This window comes from Kogia breviceps, chromosome 9 (genome assembly GCF_026419965.1).
Source record: "Kogia breviceps isolate mKogBre1 chromosome 9, mKogBre1 haplotype 1, whole genome shotgun sequence".
Lineage (NCBI taxonomy): Eukaryota > Metazoa > Chordata > Mammalia > Artiodactyla > Physeteridae > Kogia > Kogia breviceps.
Window position 1 is genome coordinate 24,587,703 of NC_081318.1, and position 21,994 is coordinate 24,609,696.

Sequence of the window (21,994 nt, forward strand, 5' to 3'; positions counted from 1 at the left end):
TCTAAGGCTGTGTCTCTACACATAGCCTAGCAGGCTTTATCAGACAGCTAAATGCTGTCCAAACCTGGGCCCTGAAGCAGTAGCAGCACACATTACTGAAGTAACCCTCCTTATCTTCTCACGCTGAGCACATGATGGTAAAATATCATCCCAGTTAAGACGGTAAAACATTATAACATATTGAAAAAAAAGAGGTAATTAAAATGGCTGGTTTCTCTCCACCACAGCTATCTCTTTATTTGATATCTGATGGGAAACTTCAGTTTTCCTTTTCAGTTACCTTGTTTCTTATTACCATAATCTTATTTATATTATATATTGATACTGCTACTCTGGGAATTTTGGAAAGCAGGGATGAAATAGACCTCTGTATATGAAAATTTTTACTTTTACAATGGGAATATTATTTTTACTTATTATAAAAATACATACTTTCTAAAGTGCACACTTCCAAAAGCCCAGGCTAGTGAAATGTGAGGCAGAAAGTGAAAATCACCCCTGTAAGCCCACCCTGACAGAAAGAACCATTGTTAAATTTTGTTGGTATCCCATCAGACTTTCTGTGTTTATATTATCATTTATACATAGACACACATATACATTAAATTCTTTCTTTCTATAGCTGCTGAAATATATATTAATATAATTGAGGTCATATTCTATAACTTGTTTTTGTTGCTTAACAATGTAGTATTGACATCCTTTGTTGTCAGTACATGTAGACCTAGCTCATGCTGTGTAAGAGCCATGAGAGATTCTGTTGTATGGATATTTCATAGTTTATTTAGTCTGGTTCCTTTTGAGAGACTTCTAAGTTGTTTGAAATATTTCTCAATTATTTACAGTACTGCAGAGTGCTGCAGTGAACTTTCTTGTACATCTGTCGTTGTGCACTTGACCAGTTCTTTCCCTAGGCAGTGGTTGTTGAGTTTTGCTCTCTTAATTGCCCAGAGAGCTGTACTAGATTGCCCGGAGAGTTTTGGAATGGTCTATGAGGTATGGCTAGGTTATCATTGCCCTAGAATTTGGTTAAATGTAGTGGTTCCTCTTCAAGGGGAATAAAAATGCAAACATGACTAATATGTACTAACTAACACCCAAATAGTAAGATCTTTGCATTTGAACTTAATGCATAGTCTCAGTAGCCTTAATTTCGCCTTGAATTGAGAAAAATTTTAGTTACATTTTTCCCATTATTTCATTTTGCCTTACAAAGATAATGGTGGAATATATACAAAAAAGTGTGATTGTCATTAACATGATTATAGCAAACCATTGTTTTACTTCAAGAGTAAATGATTTAAATAAATAACCCTTTTTTTGTGGGGATTGGGTTGGGTGTTTGTCTTCCATGTAGTTTATGTCCTGGAACCTGGAGATGCTCCTTTGTTACAGCAACCACTACAGACATCCAAATCTGGTATTCAGCAAATAATTGAGTGCTTTCGATCAGGTATGAATGTTTTAGGATGTATTTTCAATCTTCACATAGTAGCTAAAAACTACCTAGAAATCCTTAGAAATAATTTTTTAAAAATAAAATGTATACATTGGTTTTCTTTACAGAATACTTTTAATTGTCATTTTTAAAAAGTGGATGAGTATATATTGATTAGAGATTCCTTTTCAATACTATATATTATATACTAATTTAAAAAGTATTTAGTATGGTTTAAAGAAATATGTGGTAGATTTGCTGGCAAAGATTCATTGTTATTTTTTGGCATGTTCTTTATAAACTCTCAAAGGATGGTAGTAGATTATACAGGGTCTTTATGAGCTTTGACAGAGTAGATTATTTACTCAGAATGTCTGAGATGTCCCTTGTTCTAGATTAATTACTTTATCATCTCTGTTTATGTGACTCACTATCTCCTACCTAACCCTGGAGTTTCAATATCTTTAGTAGAGCACAGATAGAAAAAAGATTATTCCAGCCCTGATATTTAGATATATTTGTTTAGCTTTTCTTTCCATTAGATTACTATAATAATGGATATATAATAAGTATATTTGTGCAGTTACAATCCAGTGCTCTAAAGTAGGTGTTGCTCACTAAGTATAAATGGTTGAGAACTGTTAGAACTCCAGTGTTCTGTAAAGTCTTAGGTTGCTGTGATTCTTATGATACACTTGTCCACCTCTTGTGGATTTGGCTTCTCTGACATTGCAGGCTATTAAATCAAATATGAACAAGCAAACATACATGACTGATGGACACCTAAGTGGTGGGCCATTAAAGGGTTAGCATATCTTTTGTTATTATTTTAAAGCTTATTATATTGTAATGAAAAATTTCTGAGGTTGAAAGAAAAAGATAATTTATATGAAACCATTTGTTTTGTATTGAGAAATTTTTTGAGGTGCTTGTTTTTAAATCATTTTAAAGGGAAGTGGTATCTATTTGATTTACTTAAGGATTCTAAGAAATAGATTGTTCTTTAATCCAAAATAAAGTTAATTTCTGAGTCTAAGATTCATTTCTTAACACTTTTCATCTGTAGTCCTTATGGCATTGCTTTTATGTATATTTAAATCAGTAAGTATTTCGTGTATACCATATGCCTATGCTCAACGTTGGATGGTGGTATAACGTGTTTTACTGTGCTTTTTGTTGTTGTTTTTTACTTTTGATAATTGCCCTTGGTTAACAGAAATAAATAATACGTCAAATTCTCCTGTGGTAAATACAATTAAAATTTTTCTAATTAGAGGCAGTATTTTTTTTTTTTTTTTTTTTTTTTTTTTTTTTTTGTGGTATGCGGGCCTCACTGTTGTGGCCTCTCCCGCTGTGGAGCACAGGCTCCGGACGCCCAGGCCCAGCGGCCACGGCTCACGGGCCCAGCCGCTCCGCGGCACGCGGGACCCTCCCAGACCGGGGCACGAACCCGCGTCCCCAGCATCGGCAGGCGGACTCCCAACCACTGCGCCACCAGGGAAGCCCTAGAGGCAGTATTTAAATACGTTTCTGGCATAACAGAAGAATGGTTAGTTTTTATTTGTAGTTAGAGTTTCTGTTTGCTACTTTTAGTATAGAGATAAAAATTCTTTTTGTTCTTTCTCATATTATGGAAATGAAGATAATAGCTTCACACTTAGTCATATTCCTTGCTGTAGGTTTCTTTTTAAAAAACTAATAATTTGGGATTAACAAAGTTATTTTATACTGCTTCAGTTTATTATAGTGTTATTTGATTAAGAAGTTAGAATTGTTTCATTTATTTGTGCTTTGTCTTGTAAAAAATACCTTTTCAACAAGCTCCTGTACCCAAAATCTATATATTTTTTAACTTTGGAAGGTGAATATTTAAAAAGGAAATTACGTGTTTTTTCATTGCACTGTGGTTGTATCTGTTTTCTGTGTTTACTGTTTCTTTACAAAGCTGAAGGAAAGGGACTGTGAAATGGGTAATATGTTCTTTCTTAAATGTCCCTGGTAAATTTGCCTTCTGAGTTTTTTTTTTTTCCCCAAGCAAATTTTGAAAATACTATAATTTAAATTCTCTAAGTACCCTATAATTTAAATTAGAGATGATTTAGAAATATGCTGAATGGTACAAAGAAACTAATTTTGGATTAAAAAAGGAATTATTTTACTTCATTAGTGTATCTCATAGCTAAGTAATTCTAATTTCCTCAAGATAGTAATCTCTTACGTATCTGGATAATCTCAAGTCTCCTAAGGTAGCTCTTCTTTATCACTGAGGTATTTAAGCCTTGGTTGACTGAAACCTTGAGAGGATGAGCTGGAAGTTTGGGCCTCATGACTTAGGGTCTAAGATCCCTTGTCATCCTGAGACTTGTGTAATTTTCTCCCAGTCTCACTCTACCCCCAAGCAGCCCCTCAATGACTCATCTCTTTCTAGGCTCTTTCCATTACCGCTTGGTCACACACATTGCATTTAAAGAGCTATCTTGGTGGTGTTTTGTATCTGACAGGTATTTGAAGATAGAACTTTGAAGTCTATGCTTTTGCTCTTGTTAACCTTCAGAGGCTAAACCAGGTTGGGCAGTAGTAATGTGTTAGGATATCTGCCTTTATCTTCAAGCTCAAGGTAGTTGTCTTCAGCTCCGGTATCAGCTTTGCTTAAGGGATTCATGGTCTCCTGCCTAAACTGGGCTCTCTTTGGCCTGGTATTAATTCCTACCCAAGCTGGAAGTTCATAAAAGGCTGAGGAAGGAGTTGACTCATTTTTTAGGTCTACCAACCCCATGTGTGCTGTACCGACTGCTTGACCAGTTTTGACTCATTTTCTTTGCTTCATACTTCACCTTTTGTTTTGGACTGTTTTCCTGGCTTTAAATTACAAATACTTCTTAACCTCTAATCTCTCTTTATTTCTATCTGCTTAATTTATAATCTGAATAGACTTTTACTTTTGGAATAAGTGGTTTAAAAAAATAATAAAGAGGTATAAAAGGGTATACAGAAATAAAAAAGTAAGTGTCTTTGTTCAGACAGCACAGCTACATGGTTTGTGTCTTCTTCTAGAGACCTTCTACACACATATGAGCATATATCCCTCACTTTCTTCCTAATACAAGGAGTATCTGACTCTGCATAGTTAGGTATCTTTGGTTTTTTAACAGTACTTTCCACTGTTGTTTGACATCTGTCCATAGATCGATACCTCATTTTTTTTAGAAGGCTGCCTGTTTTGCCCCTACCTGCAGATTTTCTACTCTGAAATCCCTGATGGTTGGGTGACTTGAGACATGCTGTTTGCTTTGAATCCTGGCTTCAGGTACTACCTTGACTGTGCCCTGCCCTTTGCTTGAGCCTTTCCTTAGTTGTGTCAGTCCTTCCAGGATCATGTCTGTGACTTTTTGTCTTAAATTTCCCTCATATCTATTAACTTTTTTTGAGAAATAGTTGATTTACAATGTTGTGTTAGTTTCTGATGTACAGCAAAGTGATTCATATTCTTTTCCATTTTAATTTATTACCAGATACTGAATATAGTTCCCTGTGCTGTACAATAGGATCTTGTTGTTTATCTGTCCTCTATATATTAGTTTGTATCTGCTAGTCCAAAACTCCCAATCCTACCCTCCATTAACTTTTATTTTAGCTTCCTTCTTTTCCCAACCTCTCTCCCCAAACGGAAACAAAATTTTAAGTAACAAAAAAGGTGTACTTCCATGAGGTATTTATAAATAATTGATTAATTGAGCTTAATATTCTTTCTTAGTTGCTTAGTCTTCTGGTAGAGGCAAAGGAGCTGTGGAATGCCCTAAGGTTAGAAGCAGAAAAATGGGAAATTGTCCAGTATTCATAACTGGTCTTTAATACGAAGTTGACATATTTTTTTTGAATTCTTGAAATATATATTATCTCTTTTTACAATATTATACTGTTGATTCTTGAACATTCACCATGGGTATGAACTGTGCAGGTCTATTTTTTTGCGGCTTTTTTCAATAGTAAATATTACAGTATCAGACGATCCTTAGTTGATTGAATCCAAGGATGCAGAAGTGAGGATATGGAGGAAGGGAGTATAAGGAGGACTGTAGGTTATATGCAGATTTTTGAATGTGCAGAGTGTTGGCATCCCTAACCCCTGTGTTTGTTCAAGGGTCAACTGTATTATAGAAAAAAGATTCTACTTATAGAATACTACTGTTGGCAAGTAGCAGCATCTTTTTTGAATCTTAGGGAGGAATAAATTGCAGTGAAAAATGAGAATTGGCTTTGTGTGATGTTTGCTATTGTCATTAACTAAATTTAAGTTCGGTCATTTAGTTTCTTAGAAGAGTTTTTGTTTATTTTTTATTGCTTAAAGCAACATTTCTTGGAGTTAGTGTAAGCTATGACTGGATGGTGATGCCTCTGTCCTGGAAGTGTGTTTTATCAGAGATACATAAGATAGTGCCATATTACATGATGGATTTTTTTGTTGGTTTGTTTGTTTGTTTTAGGTTGATACGTAGCAACTGTAGGAAGTTTTAAATTAGACTGCATATTTTGGGGATCAATAAGAAAAATGTAGATTTGCTGTTCTTTTTTTTTTTGTGGTACGCGGGCCTCTCACTGTTGTGGCCTCTCCCATTGCAGAGCACAGTCTGGATGCGCAGGCTCAGCAGCCATGGCTCATGGGCCCAGCCGCTCCGTGGCATGTGGGATCTTCCCAGACTGGGGCACGAACTTGTGTCCCCTGCATCGGCAGGCAGACTCTCAACCACTGCACCACCAGGGAAGCCCTTATTTGTTCTTACATTCATCTTCAAAGCATCTCATCTGGGGCTGTGTTCTTCCTAGGAGAGCAGCCATTTATATTAGGGAATTTCTCAAGGGCGCAGATCATATCCTTCACTTTTCATGTCTTCAGTGAATAACATTGTACCTGGTATTTAATAGCTGTTCAATAAATGTGTGTAAGACTAAACAAACGAAAGATTCACCAAGTAGGTACTAAAATAATTTTATTCTACTTATAAATTTACTGTAGTATGTGGCAGTGTGCCATAATTAATCTAGTAATTTTTTTTAACCAACCTTTGTAGGTGGTGGTTTTAAGATAACAATTTTAGTTTTCCTAAGTTTTCTTATGTTAAGGATGATCAGTATGAAATTCCCTTTGTACTGGTCTTGGAACTCAGGAGGTATGACACGAGTTAAAAATCATTATTGCCACAACTTAAAAGGGTTATTGATCAACATATCAGTACATTAAGAGACAAAAGGAAAGTTTATCTTTGTCTAGCACTGAAGAGTTAGAATTAATATTATGTCATGTCAACTGACTGCCACCCATCCTAATGTAAAATTGAATATTGATTCCTTTTGAAAATAATTTTTTAAACATTTTTATCAGTATATACAATGTGTTTGGTATTAATTTATAGCACAGGAGAAACCCTTGATGAGGTTTAACTAAATTTTATTGAGCATCCATTATGTGTGATAATCTGAAATATTCATTAATTAGTTAATTTCTAGGCATCAAAAGCCTTCCCTTTGGAGGGCTGTTTTTTTGAAAGATACTGATTGATGATCTATGTAAGCAGTATGTAAGCAGTACGTAGTGACTTCTAAGATAATTTAAAAACCTAAGGCAAGAAAGAGAGTTAAATATAGGAAAAGGAATAATTAGGGGTGAGGCAGTGTGGCGCTCTCTCTCTCTCTCTCTCTCTCTCTCTCTCACTCTCACTCTCACTCTCACTCTCTCAGGGTTAGGAGTTGTGGAAGAACTTTTGTGGCTGTCTAGATGAACTTTTGTTGCTGTCTTGGCTCGTGTTTCACGTTGTAGAAAGTTTTAACTGTTGACAGAGGCACAGTTGGTTGGCTCTGTCTAATTGTCAGTGAGCAAAGCAATCAGAAAAAGGTAGCTGATTAGAATAAAGCAGTTATGTCCCCATGGGAAACCAACAAAACCTTAAATGGTAACTGAAACTAACTTAGGGAATAACTTTTGCCTGTATTTATGGAATGAGGGCACATCTTATTTTTCTCATTTGGAAAATATGTAAGCAGAATTGGAAAATCATTCAGGTCCCTTTTTTGACTTTCTGGTCAACTTTACATAGACTTAAAAGAAATCTTATAGGGAAGGTTTTTCTGAAACACAGAGAAGGCTCTTCAGTATGTCATTTAACAAATGCCCATCAGGCCTGGTCCTGAAAGCTGGGAGTACAGTGGTGAGCATCAAAGATATCTTCTCTGTCCTCTTAGAGCCTCCAGTTTAATGGGGATACAGAAAAGTAGCTAATTACAAGATAGTGGGGTAATGTAGTATAGATGTATAGGGTGCTCTGGGGAATATAGGGGAAGAATTCTTAACAAAAAACAGGAGGAGTCCTAGAAGGCTTTCTGGAGGAAATGACATCTAACCTGGAATCTGAAGGATTGCTAGAAGTGAGCCAGACCAGGGGAATGAGAGAATGTTGTAGGCAGAGAGAAAAAAACCTAGGTGAAGGCCTGAAAAGTAAGTGAGAGAGAGAATTTGGTGAATCGAAGGACCTGAAAGAATTTTGGTATGCCTGGATCAACACAACTGTGTTTGTATGTGTGTGTGTGCATAGGTGACGTGAGGGTGGTGGAGCATTTGTGATTGATAAGTCAGGCAGGTTCTCTTACATCGACCACCTAAGAGTCGTGCTGTAAGAAGCAACAACCTCTCCTCCTCCTCTCCGCCATCTGCTCAGCAGCCTTAAAACAGCAGCTATGCGTGAGTGCATCTCCATCCATGTTGGCCAGGCTGGTGTCAGATCGGCAGTGCCTACTGGGAGCTCTGCTACCTGGAACACGGCATCCAGCCCGATGGCCAGATGCCAAGTGACAAGACAATTGGGGGAGGAGATGACTGCTTTAACACCTTCTTCAGTGAGACAGGCGCTGGCAGGCATGTGCCCAGGGCAGTGTTTGTAGACGTGGAACCCACGGTCATTGATGAAGTTTGCATTGGCACCTACTGCCCGCTCTTCCACCCTGAGCAGCTCATCACAGGCAAGGAAGATGCTGCCAATAACTATGCCTGAGGTCACTACGCCATTGGCAAGGAGATCATTGACCTCATCTTGGACCCAGTTCGGAAACTGGCTGACCAGTGCACAAGTCTTCAGTGCTTCTTGGTTTTCCACAGCTTTGGTGGGTGAACTGGTTCTGGGTTCACCTCCCTGCTGATGGAACATCTGTCTGTCGATTATGGCAAGAAGTCCAAGCTGGAGTTCTCCATTTACCCAGCCCCTCAGGTTTCCCATGATCAATTGGGGTTTATCCCAGGAATGCAAGGATTCTTCAATACATGCAAATCAATCAGTGTGATACACCATATTAACAAATTGAAGGAGGAAAACCATATGATCATCTCAATAGATGCAGAAAAAGCTTTCAACAAAATTCAACACCCATTTATGATAAAAACTCTCCAGAAAGTAGGCATAGAGGAAACTTACCTCAACATAATAAAGGCTGTATATGACAAACCCATAGCCAACATTGTTCTCAGTGGTGAAAAACTGAAACCATTTCCACTAAGATCAGGAACAAGACAAGGTTGCCCATTCTCACCACTGTTATTCAATACAGTTTTGGAAGTCCTAACCACAGCAATCAGAGAAGAAAAAGAAATAAAAGCAATCCAAATCAGAAAAGAAGAAGTAAAGCTATCACTGTTTGCAGATGACATGATACTATACATAGAGAATCCCAAAGATGCTACCAGAAAACTGTTAGAGCTAATCAGTGAATTTGGTAATTTAGCTATAAAATTTGGTAAAGTAGGATATAAAATTAATGCCCAGAAATCTCTTGCATTCCTATACACTAATAATGAAAAATCTGAAAGAGAAATTAAGAAAACACTCCCATTTACCATTGCAACAAAAAGATTAAAATACCTAGGAATAAACCTCCCTGAGGAGACAAAAGACCTGTATGCACAAAACTATAAGACACTGATGAAAGAAATTAAAGATGATACAAACAGATGGAGAGATATACCATGTTCTTGGATTGGAAGAATCAAGGTTGTGAAAATGACTATACTACCCAAAGCAATCTACAGATTCAATGCAATCCCTATCAAATTAGCAATGGCAATTTTCGCAGAACTAGAACAAAAATTTCACAATTTGTATAGAAACACAAAAGACCCTGGAATAACCAAAGCAATCTTGAGAAAGAAAAACGGAGCTGGAGGAATCAGGCTCCCTGACTTCAGACTATACTACAAAGCTACAGTAATCAAGACAGTATGGGACTGGCACAAAAACAGACATATAGATCAATGGAACAGGATAGAAAGCCCAGAGATAAACCCACGCACATATGGTCACCTTATCTTTGATAAAGGAGGCAAGAATATACAATGGAGACAAGACAGCCTCTTCAGTAAGTGGTGCTGGGAAAACTGGACAGCTACATGTAAAAGAATGAAATTAGAACACTCCCTAACACCATACACAAAAATAAACTCACAATGGATTAAAGACCTGAATGTAAGGCCAGACACTATAAAACTCTTAGAGGAAAACATAGGCAAAACACTCTGTGACATAAATCACAGCAAGATTCTTTTTGACCCACCTCCTAGAGAAATGGAAATAAAAACAAAAATAAACAAATGGGACCTAATGAAACTTAAAAGCTTTTTGCACAACAAAGGAAACCATAAACAAGACCAAAAAACCCTCAGAATGGGAGAAAATAGTTGCAAATGAGGCAACTGACAAAGGATTGATTAATCCCCAAAATATACAGGCAGCTCATGCACCTCAATATCAAAAAAAACAAACAACCCAATCCAAAAATGGGCAGAAGACCTAAGTAGACATTACTTCAAAGAAAATATACAGATTGCCAACAAACACATGAAAGGATGCTCATCATCACTAATCATTAGAGAAATGCAAATCAACACTACAGTGACTGCACATTGTTAGAGCTTGGAGTTGAGGCCACTGGCCAATGGACCCACAAGTGTAGGTAGTGTGCTACATGAGGGGCAAGTTTTTCACTAACATCACAACGGTCTCTGGCCCAATGAGTGGAGTTTGATAGAAATACTTGCTACAAATGTAAAAGAAAAAAAAAACAAAAAACAAACTACAGTGAGATACCACCTCACACCAGTCAGAATGGCCATCCTCAAAAAATCTAGAAACAATAAATGCTGGAGAGGGTGTGGATAAAAGGGAACCCTCTCGTACTGTTGGTGGGAATGTAAATTGAAACAGCCACTATGGAGAACAGTATGGAGGTTCCTTAAAAAACTACAAATAGAACTACCATATGACCCAGCAATCCCACTACTGAGCATATACCCTGAGAAAACCATAATTCAAAAAGAGTCATGTACCACAATGTTCATTTCAGCTCTATTTACAATAGCCAGAACATGGAAGCAACCTAAGTGTCCATTGACAGATGAATGGATAAAGAAGATGTGCCACATATACACAATGGAATATTACTCAGCCATAAAAAAATGAAATTGAGTTATTTGTAATGAGGTGGGTGGACCTAGACTGTCACACAGAGTGAAGTAAGTCAGAAAGAGGAAAACAAATACTGTATGCTAACACATATATATGGAATCTTAAAAAAAAAAAAAAGGTTCTGAGGAACCTAGGGGCAGGACAGGAATAAAAACACAGACGTAGAGAATGGCCTTGAGGACATGGGAAGGGGGAAGGGTAAGCTGAGACAAAGTGAGAGAGTGGCATGAACATATATACACTACCAAATATAAAATAGATAGCTAATGGGAAACAGCCATATAGCACAGGGAGATCATTCAGCTCGGTGCTTTCTGTCCACCTAGAGAGGAGTGGGAGGGAGATGCGAGAGGGAGGAGATATGGGGTTATATGTTTATGTATAGCTGATTTACTTTGTTATACAGCAGAAACTAACACAACATTGTAAAGCAGTTATACTCCAATAAAGATGTTAAAAAAAAAGATTGATGAGTCAAGGTTAGCCCCAACTTGTTTTTTTTTGGGGGGGGGATGCTTACTACGAATAAATACATGCTGTACTGAATATAACTGTGTAACTGGGACTGAAGAAGAAATTGATACTGTTTTTGTTTTTTTATGGTTGATTGAGGGAACCTGATTTAGAGATGCGGTCTTACATTTTTACTTTTTTTATGTGTAACTTCATGTTGTACGTTCTAGTTAGATCTTCAGTAGAATTCTTAAGCTAATCCTAGTTCATATCATTTCGGTGTCCCTCTTCAATCCTTTTTAACTACCTTTAGAGGCAGAATTGAATTTGTAGTATAGGTCTAGCTGGTCTTTTTTTTTTTTTTTTTTTTTTTTTCGGTATGTGGGCCTCTTACCACCGTGGCCTCTCCCACTACAGAGCACAGGCTCCGGATGCGGAGGCCCAGCGGCCATGGCTCATGGGCCCAGCTGCTCCGCGGCACGTGGGATCTTCCCGGACCGGGGCACGAACCCGCGTCCCCTGCACCGGCAGGCAGACTCCCAACCACTGCACCACCAGGGAAGCCCCTAGCTGGTCTTTTAATTTATAATTAAAGTGCAAAATTTTCCCATGTTTTCTTCTGTCTGGGAACACACCCACTTACACTTACCAAGAACTATATGTAGATCAATTGGAGAGGTTTATCTAAAGTGTTTTTTTATCATCAGCCTACCTCTCCTAGTTTATGAGGTTAACTATGAACTAAATATATTAGCACATTTTTTTCCCCCCCCGGTACGCGGGCCTCTCACTGTTGTGGCCTGTCCCGTGGCGGAGCACAGGCTCCGGACGCACAGGCTCAGTGGCCATGGCTCACGGGCCCAGCCGCTCCGCTGCATGTGGGATCTTCCCAGACCGGGGCACGAACCCGTGTCCCCTGCCTCGGCAGGCGGACTCTCAACCACTGCGCCACCAGGGAAGCCCCTATATTAGTACTTTATTGCCAATATATTTTGTAATGTGAAATAAACTAGAGAAGAGTGTGTGTGTGTGTGTGTGTGTGTGTGTGTGTGTGTGTGTGTAAACTTACTTTTATACAAAGTATAATACCCAAGCTATCCTCTGAGTCTTTTAAAATGTGTGTTTTCTGATTTTTCAGTAGTATGGTCTAGTGGACCAAATTAAACCTTGAGTTGGATTGGGAAATAGTGGAAGTTATTTTATTTTATATATACATATATTTTTTTCAGTAGAAAACCTGGATTTATAATTTAATTCTTCTAGAATTTAGGTTCATATTTTCTTTCATAATTCTCCAAGATAGGTTTGGTTTGTTTGTTTTAAAAGATGAATAAACCAAGGTGCAAAGATTATATAGCCCTTTAAGGTCACACGACTAGGTGATAATCAAAATTGGAATCTCTAAAGACTTAGTAAAGTTCTGATAATGTGGTAATCTTTTTGCAGTAAAAATTTGAGGGCTGGCTTGTCTTCAAAATAAAAATGCAACATGATGATTAATACAATAATTAAATATTAACAGATTGCAAAAGAGTGAATCAGAAATGCTTAACCTTTATGGATCCTACAGTATTAATTATGCTAATGAGATGGTGTTTATTCTCTAGTAGTCTCAGAGCTTAATAGTCACGTGCTTGTTGAGTGATGGAACACTGTGCACCTAGATAGTCTTAGGTATTTTTCAGGACGCTTTTTTTCCCCCTCTTTAATTTAAGTCAATATTATTATCATTTTTTGAGGAAACCAAAGGCTCATTAATTAGTGAACACTGCAGATCACTTTTGTCAATTTACCTTTGTCAAAGACCTGTAGGAAGTAGTGACAGAAGAGCTTCTATTTGTGTTTTATTTTAAAAATTTAGAGTGCTTGTTGCTGTTTATTTTTTCTCTGCCTTTTGATCTTCCATCATAATAATGCTTAGATTCCGTAGATCAGTGGCAATTCTTCAATGAATATTTATTGAGCATTATTAGAGCTGAGCACTTTGTAGTTGTAAATAAGGCAGGCTTGGTCTTGGCCGCCTTTTAATTTATAATCTAGTGGAAAAGATGGGCTTTAAAGTAGTAATTATATCAATATTTAATTTATTGCAATTAGGGTGAGTTTTTGAGGGAGAAAGGCTTTGAATAAATTTCTAGTGGTATTAAGAGACCTAAGCAAAATTCAAAACCATGGACAAGGATTCTTTACTCACACTGAATGGCCATAATCCCACGTTGCCCCAGAACCCGAAGTAATTTAAGCTGAATTTAAAAAGAAAGTCACAGACAATCCTGTGACACAGCTTTGACCTTCTTTAAGGAATAAGGGAAAGTGTATATTACTCATGTTTACTTCCTAATGTGAAAGAGAGCTGGAAGAACCAGCCAAAAACTTGGGTTGGGGTGGCATTTAATTCTTCTGTCACACTCCAGGTCTATTGAATCAGAATCTCCAAGAGTCGGTCATGTTCTAGGAATCTTTATTCCTAGGTCAGTGTGATGATCAACCAGATGTTGGAACCACTGTTAAGATAGCCCAGGAATTGATTGGCTGCTGAATTAGAAAAAGACCATCAATTTCAGCTGTCTTAATATCCAAATGATAGTAGAATGTTGCTTAGAACTTAGTTTATAACTTAGTTCTGAGTATAGTGTGGTAGACATTGGCAATGCCCATATTTTGTTTTTAAAGAGTAAAACTGCACCTTTGGGTTGTCAACAGTGGTTGCCCAGTTTAAAACTGCATGTTAAAGTTACCTTTTGTGTTAAGTTTTCTTTTCTTTTTTCCCTCAGGAACTAAGCAACTTAAGCATATTTTATTAAAAGATGTGGACACTATTTTTGAATGTAAATTATGCCGCAGTCTCTTCAGAGGATTACCAAATTTAATTACCCATAAAAAATTCTACTGCCCCCCAAGTCTCCAGATGGATGACAGTAAGTTTTATTCATATATTCAATTATGCATTTTGCTATGTATTCTTATACTACAACTATACATTTATGTTAAAATGGTATCGATATCTAGTTACAGATAATTTAGTGATAGAGAATAATATAAAATACTTGACTCAGTGTTATATTCAGTTTCTTAAATAGATACTTTCATATCAGTGTTTTTCATTTGGATTTTGGTAAAGATATATGAGGTTAGGTTTTTTTGGTTTTTTTTTTTTTTTTTTTTTTTTTTTGCGGTACGCGGGCCTCTCACTGTTGTGGCCTCTCCCATTGCGAAGCACAGGCTCAGCGGCCATGGCTCACGGGCAGAGCCGCTCCAAGGCATGTGGGATTTTCCCGGACCGGGGCACGAACCCGTGTCCCCTGCATCGACAGGCGGACTTTCAACCACTGCGCCACCAGGAAAGCCCGAGGTTAGGTTTTTGAGTGTATTTATTTGTATTAAAGTATTGGATATTGTTTTTGAATGTTTATATGGATTATACAGTTTATATCCAGGATTTTTGTAAGTTAAAATATTAGTGCTTGGGCTTCCCTGGTGGTGCAGTGGTTGAGAGTCCGCCTGCCAATGCAGGGGACATGGGTTCGTGCCCTGGTCCAGGAAGATCCCACATGCCGCGGAGCGGCTGGGCCCGTGAGCCATGGCTGCTGAGCCTGTGTGTCCGGAGCCTGTGCTCCGCAACGGGAGAGGCCACGGCAGTGAGAGGCCCGCGTACTGCAAAAAAAAAAAAAAAAAAGAATGCTTGATGAGGGTGTTGGTATTTTTCCTCCTTACTTCTTAACAACTTGTTACCAGATGTGACTCATCATTTACTTAGATTCTCCTTAAGTAAATGAGAAGGTTGGAAATAGAGCAAAGAATGAGTAAATGAGTTGATTTTTTTTTTGGTAATTGTAGAGAGCATTAAAAAAATTTGTTAATCTTCCTAGTGTTTTCTGGGTCTTGATTTGAAGATCAGTTTTATTCTCAGTGAAGTTTATTAGATAAGTCATTTTATCAGAAATTAGATTGTGTTAAGGGCTAACCTGAGATCTGAAATAGCTTTATGTGATAAAGGCAGGTAGTAGCCTAACAAAGTCTTTGTGGAACCAAATGTTTGTTGAATTAAGCATATTGTCTCTGTATGATTAAGTTGCAGTATATATAATGGTATTATTTTCTTGCTTTAAAGAATAATGTAAATTCCTTAAAATATTTTAATAAGTAATAGGTTACTTTCATTATTTCTTGTTCAGGGATTTAACTCTTGTGGACTTACAAAACATAGAATTTATTTTGTTAGTTTGATATTACAGTTGCATTATGGATTTTGTGCATTTTTCCGCTTAACCTTTTTGGGATGGAAATGGAATGCAGAACTCCAAATATCAAAAGTACGGCTTTAATTATTAGCATGAAGCTGATTTAAAATATATTATAGGACAGGGCTTCCCTGGTGGCGCAGTGGTTGAGAATCCGCCTGCCAATGCAGGGGACACTGGTTCGTGCCCCGGTCGGGGAAGATCCCACATGCTGTGGAGCGGCTAGGCCCGTGAGCCATGGCCTCTGAGCCTGCACGTCCGGAGCCTGTGCTCCGCAACGAGAGAGGCCGCAGCAGTGAGAGGCCCGTGTACCACAAAAAATAATAATAATAATAAAATAAAGTATATTATAGGACATAGATGAAACAGAAATTTCATATTTGTCTGGAAACTTTCCCTACCACTGTTAGATCTTATTATACTTCTTTTTATCCTTGAAATATAAATGAAAAGGTAGTCTATAGAGATTAGTTTCAAATCTAACCTTTTAATTAAAGAACTAGTAGGAGTTTAATTTTCTGGTAGTTATTCTTTGTTATTTTTTGGTGTGAACTAGTTTAGTTGAATTTTAGAGGGAAATAGATAAATGGATTTGCTGTATCATTGGGCACTCTTCTGCAATACTTATTCTAGAAATACTTCTGTGAAAGTATAATTCTTACACTTTATCCATTTTAAAAAGAAAGATTAGTAGACTAGAAGAGCTATGATGAGTCACTTCTTGATTTATAATTAGATACCAGATTTGTTGCTATATTTGTAGCTAGATTTTAATATTGTATGTAGAAACATAATCAGTGTTAGAGAACTCTGTTACAATAGGAATATTAAGTTGCCTACAGACAGTGTAATTATTGCACAGATAAATAAAACTAGCTCTGTTTTTGGAGTTAATCTGTAGTTTTTAATCATTTGTTTTAATAGGTTGCCATGTTAAGACATGTAATAGAACTGAATTTAGCAAACACTTCTATACATCCTGTCATTCATGTTTATATATTTTCCTATAAATCTTCTTCATTTTCCATAAGATGTTCAAATGTTCCTATACAATTAGACGAGATTATTTATTATGGATTAAGTTAATAAGAATACTGTTATGTTTTCTAAAAAAAATTATTTTTATATGTAGTAACATTCTTCATGCTGTTTTATCCATCTTGGGTTATGAGAACTTTGATTTGCGTTTGCTAGCCTAAAAATATGAAGTATTATTTTTATTGTTTAGGATACCCATGTGCTTAAATATTTTATATTAAGGGCCCTTACTAGAAGTAGCTCTTCAGATTGCATCTATTCCTTAACATTTGTGTACCATGATGAGATTGTAAATTAAAGCAAATTTTAACTTAATTAATACTTGTTTTATACTCATAAAATACTGAAAAGTAGATAATGCTCTTGTAAAAATAAATGCAAACCAGCAATATAATAAATTTTAAGATAGAGGTTCATAATACATTTAAAAATATTAGAGGGCTAGAGCAGGCTAATTATTTCAGATTAAAATGTTGTTTTTTCCTTAACAGACCTTCCTGATGTAAATGATAAACAAAGCCAAGCCATAAATGATCTCCTAGAAGCCATATATCCAAGTGTGGACAAGCGAGAATACATTATTAAGCTAGAACCCATAGAAACTAATCAGAATGCAGTGTTTCAATATATTTCAAGGACTGATAATCCTACTGAAGTCACAGAGTCAAGCAGTACTCCTGAACACCCTGAAGTTCAAATACAGGAAACTAACACTGAACAGTCTAAAACAGTTCCAGTTACAGATACAGAGGTGGAAACTGTAGAGCCCCCTACTGTTGAAATCGTTGCAGAGGAAGTTGCACCTGCATCTGATGAACAACTGCAGGAATCACAGGCTGACTTGGAAACTTCTGACAATTCTGATTTTGGTCACCAGTTGATATGCTGTCTTTGTAGAAAAGAATTCAATTCCAGACGCGGTGTTCGTCGTCACATTCGAAAAGTACACAAGAAAAAAATGGAAGAACTAAAAAAGTACATTGAAACACGAAAGAATCCAAACCAGTCCTCTAAAGGACGCAGTAAGAATGTTCTAGTTCCTTTAAGTAGGAGTTGTCCAGTATGTTGTAAATCATTTGCTACAAAAGCGAATGTAAGGAGGCATTTTGATGAAGTTCATAGAGGACTAAGGAGGGATTCAATTACTCCTGATATAGCAACAAAGCCTGGGCAACCTTTGTTCCTGGATTCTGTTTCTCCTAAAAAATCTTTTAAGGCTCGAAAACAAAAGTCGTCTTCAAAGGCTGAATACAATTTAACTGCATGCAAATGCCTCCTTTGCAAGAGGAAATATAGTTCACAAATAATGCTTAAAAGACATATGCAAATTGTCCACAAGATAACTCTTTCTGGAACAAACTCTAAAAGAGAAAAAGGCCCCAATAATACTGCCAACAGTTCAGAAATAAAAGTTAAAGTTGAACCAGCAGATTCTGTAGAATCTTCACCCCCTTCCATTATCCATTCTCCACAGAATGAATTAAAGGGAACAAATCATTCAAATGAAAAAAAGAACGCACCGGCAGCACAGAAAAATAAAGTTAAACAAGACTCTGAAAGCCCTAAATCAACTAGTCCGTCTGCTGCAGGTGGCCAGCAAAAAACCAGGAAACCAAAACTTTCAGCTGGCTTTGACTTTAAGCAACTTTACTGTAAACTTTGTAAACGTCAGTTTACTTCCAAACAGAACTTGACTAAACACATTGAATTGCACACAGATGGGAATAATATTTATGTTAAATTCTACAAGTGTCCTCTTTGCACTTATGAAACTCGTCGGAAGCGCGATGTGATACGACATATAACTGTGGTTCATAAAAAGTCATCCCGTTATCTTGGGAAAATAACAGCCAGTTTAGAGATCAGAGCTATAAAAAAGCCCATTGATTTTGTTCTAAATAAAGTGGCAAAAAGAGGCCCTTCAAGAGACGAAGCAAAACATAGTGATTCAAAACATGATGGCACTTCTAACTCTCCTAGTAAAAAGTATGAAGTAGCTGATGTTGGTATTGAAGTAAAAGTCACAAAAAACTTTTCTCTTCACAGATGCAATAAATGTGGAAAGGCATTTGCCAAAAAGACTTATCTTGAACATCATAAGAAAACTCATAAGGCAAATGCTTCCAATTCACCTGAAGGAAACAAAACCAAAGGCCGAAGTACAAGATCTAAGGCTCTTGTCTGGTGAGGAACAGTTACAGAGTTTTGCTTTTTTCCCCCCATCGAACTAAAAAAATCATTTGACCATAATTTATAGCTGGTTCCATTTTAACACATTTGCTTCCATATATCTTACGGCAGTGGGAACTGCAAGAGTAATGTGCATATCGCATTTACCTCTTCAGTGACCTTTATTCCAGTGGCTTGGGAACAAAAGTTAACTTCAGAACTTATCTTCCACAGGACAATGCAATATAGTTATAGGTAGATGGCACAGGGTCAGTGATTTCCTCTCAATGTTGTAAAATATATACATTTATACTGGCTTATGTTTACAATAGAAGTCTTCTGTTTAACTAACTTTGCACAGGTTTAATTTGATTCAGTGACTTAGTCTACTAATAAATACATTGTAGGAAGTTAAGTATATTAGAATGAATTTGTGAAGGCGATAATTATAGGAAAAAAGTCTTTTGAGGCACTGTAATTATTGTTAAATTAATCTGTGACGGCTAAATAAAGTGCTGCACTCAGAAAAAACAATCCCCAAATTGAATTTAGAACAATTAGCATTTATTATTTACGTTTAACATAGTGCTTCCAGGCAAAGGGGGAAACTTGATAAACAAAAGTTTGGGTTTATTTTTCCTTCTCCTTGGGAGTATATGTTAGTTCCTGTTTTTTAGTTTTGATCTTTGGAAAAAGTGATTGTTTAGGTCCACGATCCTTTTATTTTTACCTTTTTTGTTTAAATAAAGTTTTGGTGATCGATCATTTCAACATAGGTAATATTATTAAGGAGGGATTTGCTTTTTTCTCCTGTGGTTGTGTGTTGCAAGAAAAATAAAATTCCTATTGGGAAGAAAGAAAAAAAATACTAGTTTTTTAGAGGGTTTTGGAACAAATGTAGATTTTTAAAATGCAATATAAAATAAGGAGTAGACTCCCTGTACTTGTTTTTGCAAGTCTCTCTATATTTTTAAAGTTTACCTTCAGTATCTATGTCCCTTGTATTAATGCATTTAATATATTTAATTAGTATTAAATTAGTTTTGGATTCAGGTTCTAAAGCAGTATACTTAGTTTGAGTGCTGAGTAGGTTAAATGTTGTGGTTTGATTATCACACATTTTTTTATTTGTGTGGAAAACTTGAGATGAAACCATCCTTTAGAAGTCATTTACTATTGTATTATTTTGAAAATAAGGTTTTATTGGTTAAACTCAAAAGTGTTCATTTATTCCCATTTCTCCTCAGATAACTTCAAGTGATGTACGAAAAGGTTTGGAGTTCATTTTTGTGGAAAGACTTTAAATTGGTGTTAGAACCACTAAACATCTTCAAATGGTACTATGAGGAAAAAAAAAAGAAAAAAATTTGATAAATATATGACTGTAACTGCTGTTTTCTGACTAAAATAATAACCATCTAACCACTTGTTTCTAAGGCACTGCCTCTTCCAGCACTTTCAAGTAGCTGTGACATTTTGTATTGTCATCACAGTCCATCAGCTAACCGCCCCTGTGCATTTGGTCTACAGTTTCTACAAAAATGTTGCAAATTTTGTTTTCCAGCAGTTTGTTGATTAAGTGATCAACAACCTGAAGAAAATATCACCACTGGTGATTTTTAATTAACAAAGACTTTATATGTTAGCGATTTTAGTTTTGTTCCACTTTATTTGGCAGAATTTTTATCTGGACTGTACAGATATATAATTTCCTAGTGAGCGTATGTTAGGACCAAAAGACAAATCTCAACACATTATAAATATTTAGCCTACTAAATATTTGTAATTATTTTTACATCCATTTATTTCTAACTTGTTCTATAGCACTTAAATGTTTGAAAATTTCATTCTAAAATATATACTACAGGAAACTTCTGGTTCATTTTCATCCATGGATCATCACATTCTTCATTTGTAAACATCTGAGGTTTTTATGAAAATTAAACATTTCCCTATTTTTCTTTAAGTTTCATACAAAGCACTTTAATGATAGATGCAACTTAATTTTTCAGTTTTTTTTAAAAAGACCACACATTTACTAATGTTAATATGAAGGTAATAAGTAGCTTACTGCTATTTTATAGATGCAGACAATCCCTGCACAACCACTTCTTATAATACTAGTTTATTTCTTTAAATATTGCTAAAAAAGGAAGATTGGGGTGTAAACCCTGATTCTTTTTCTCTCCCAAGTAAAATATTAAATGACCACTTTAGATAATATTTGATCCCTACTGTAAAATTTAGAAAATAATGAATTTTTGTCCATTTTTGTAATCAAGATTTTAGGGAAAACAGAAATACATCTATCTTTAATGAAATACTGGGCAGGTTTTTGTGTATCAATATTTTGTACTTTTTAGGGAGTATTTTATTTTTTAGTAATTTTTGTCAAATTATAATTTTAAAAGGTACAGCAGAGAATATACCATGTTTTTATATAGGTTCATCCCTGTACTTAGGAGGGACCCTGTCCATCTATATATACTTTTTGTATAAAATTTTAACATGTTGAAGATCCACAAGGTCATAATAAAATGCTTCCGTAGCTAGAAAAACATTTACCCTTCCCAGTGCTTTGCACTAAAATATACTGTGAAAGGAAACTAGAAAGACTGTAACTGTTGCTGGAAATGTTCTATATTGAATGTACATGCTCTTGTTGGAAAAATGTACTATATGTGATGGAAATAAACCAGACTCGAAGTTATTTCAGCTAAATGTGCTTCAACGAAGGTGCATTGGTTGAAACTTAAATGTTTTATTATCAAATTTAAATTTATTCAGTGACTATGAGCAGCTACACTTGAAATTTATCCTGATAGTTTTATTTTTAAGAATTAGAGTGATAATTTCTCTTTAATTTAAAAACAGATTTACTTTTCCACATATGGAAAACTTGTACTTATAGGTCTAACTTTAATGATTAATAGTGTAATATATTTAGGGAACTAAATGTGTAGGTGTTATTTCATTTATAAACCATCTTCATTAGTTGCACATTATTAAACCTGTATGTTTGACTTTTGCAAGGTGTTATCTTTTATGCATTCCTACACACAAGACATATTCCAAAGATATTTTCCAGACTTAGGTACCTATAACAGGTGGAAAGATATGAGGATTCCTGAAAAGCTTGGGGTAGCGGTAGC

The 21,994-nt window shown here is 36.1% G+C and overlaps 1 protein-coding gene and 1 non-coding gene across 7 annotated transcripts in view; both read left to right on the plus strand.

Moving 5' to 3' along the window:
• The window catches only part of ZNF800 (zinc finger protein 800), a 157,271-nt gene that overhangs the window by 110,597 nt on the left and 24,680 nt on the right, over nt 1-21,994 (plus strand). For 5 of the 6 annotated variants that reach the window (XR_010842121.1, XM_067042253.1, XM_059074208.2 and 2 more), the window contains 3 exons: nt 1,358-1,453; nt 14,169-14,312; nt 17,165-18,857. Coding sequence is in view for 5 of the 6 variants with exons in the window: in XM_067042253.1 (XP_066898354.1) it covers nt 1,358-1,453; nt 14,169-14,312; nt 17,165-18,857 (1,933 nt within the window). In the remaining variant the exon portion in view is untranslated. Of the gene's footprint in view, nt 1-1,357; nt 1,454-14,168; nt 14,313-17,164; nt 18,858-20,089; nt 21,865-21,994 lie in introns of those variants that run through there. The other variant, XM_059074210.2, reaches the window with a different exon arrangement.
• On the plus strand, nt 10,372-10,521 carry LOC131763154 (small nucleolar RNA SNORA62/SNORA6 family). The gene has a single exon (XR_009337546.1). It is a non-coding gene; the product is annotated as a small nucleolar RNA SNORA62/SNORA6 family (small nucleolar RNA).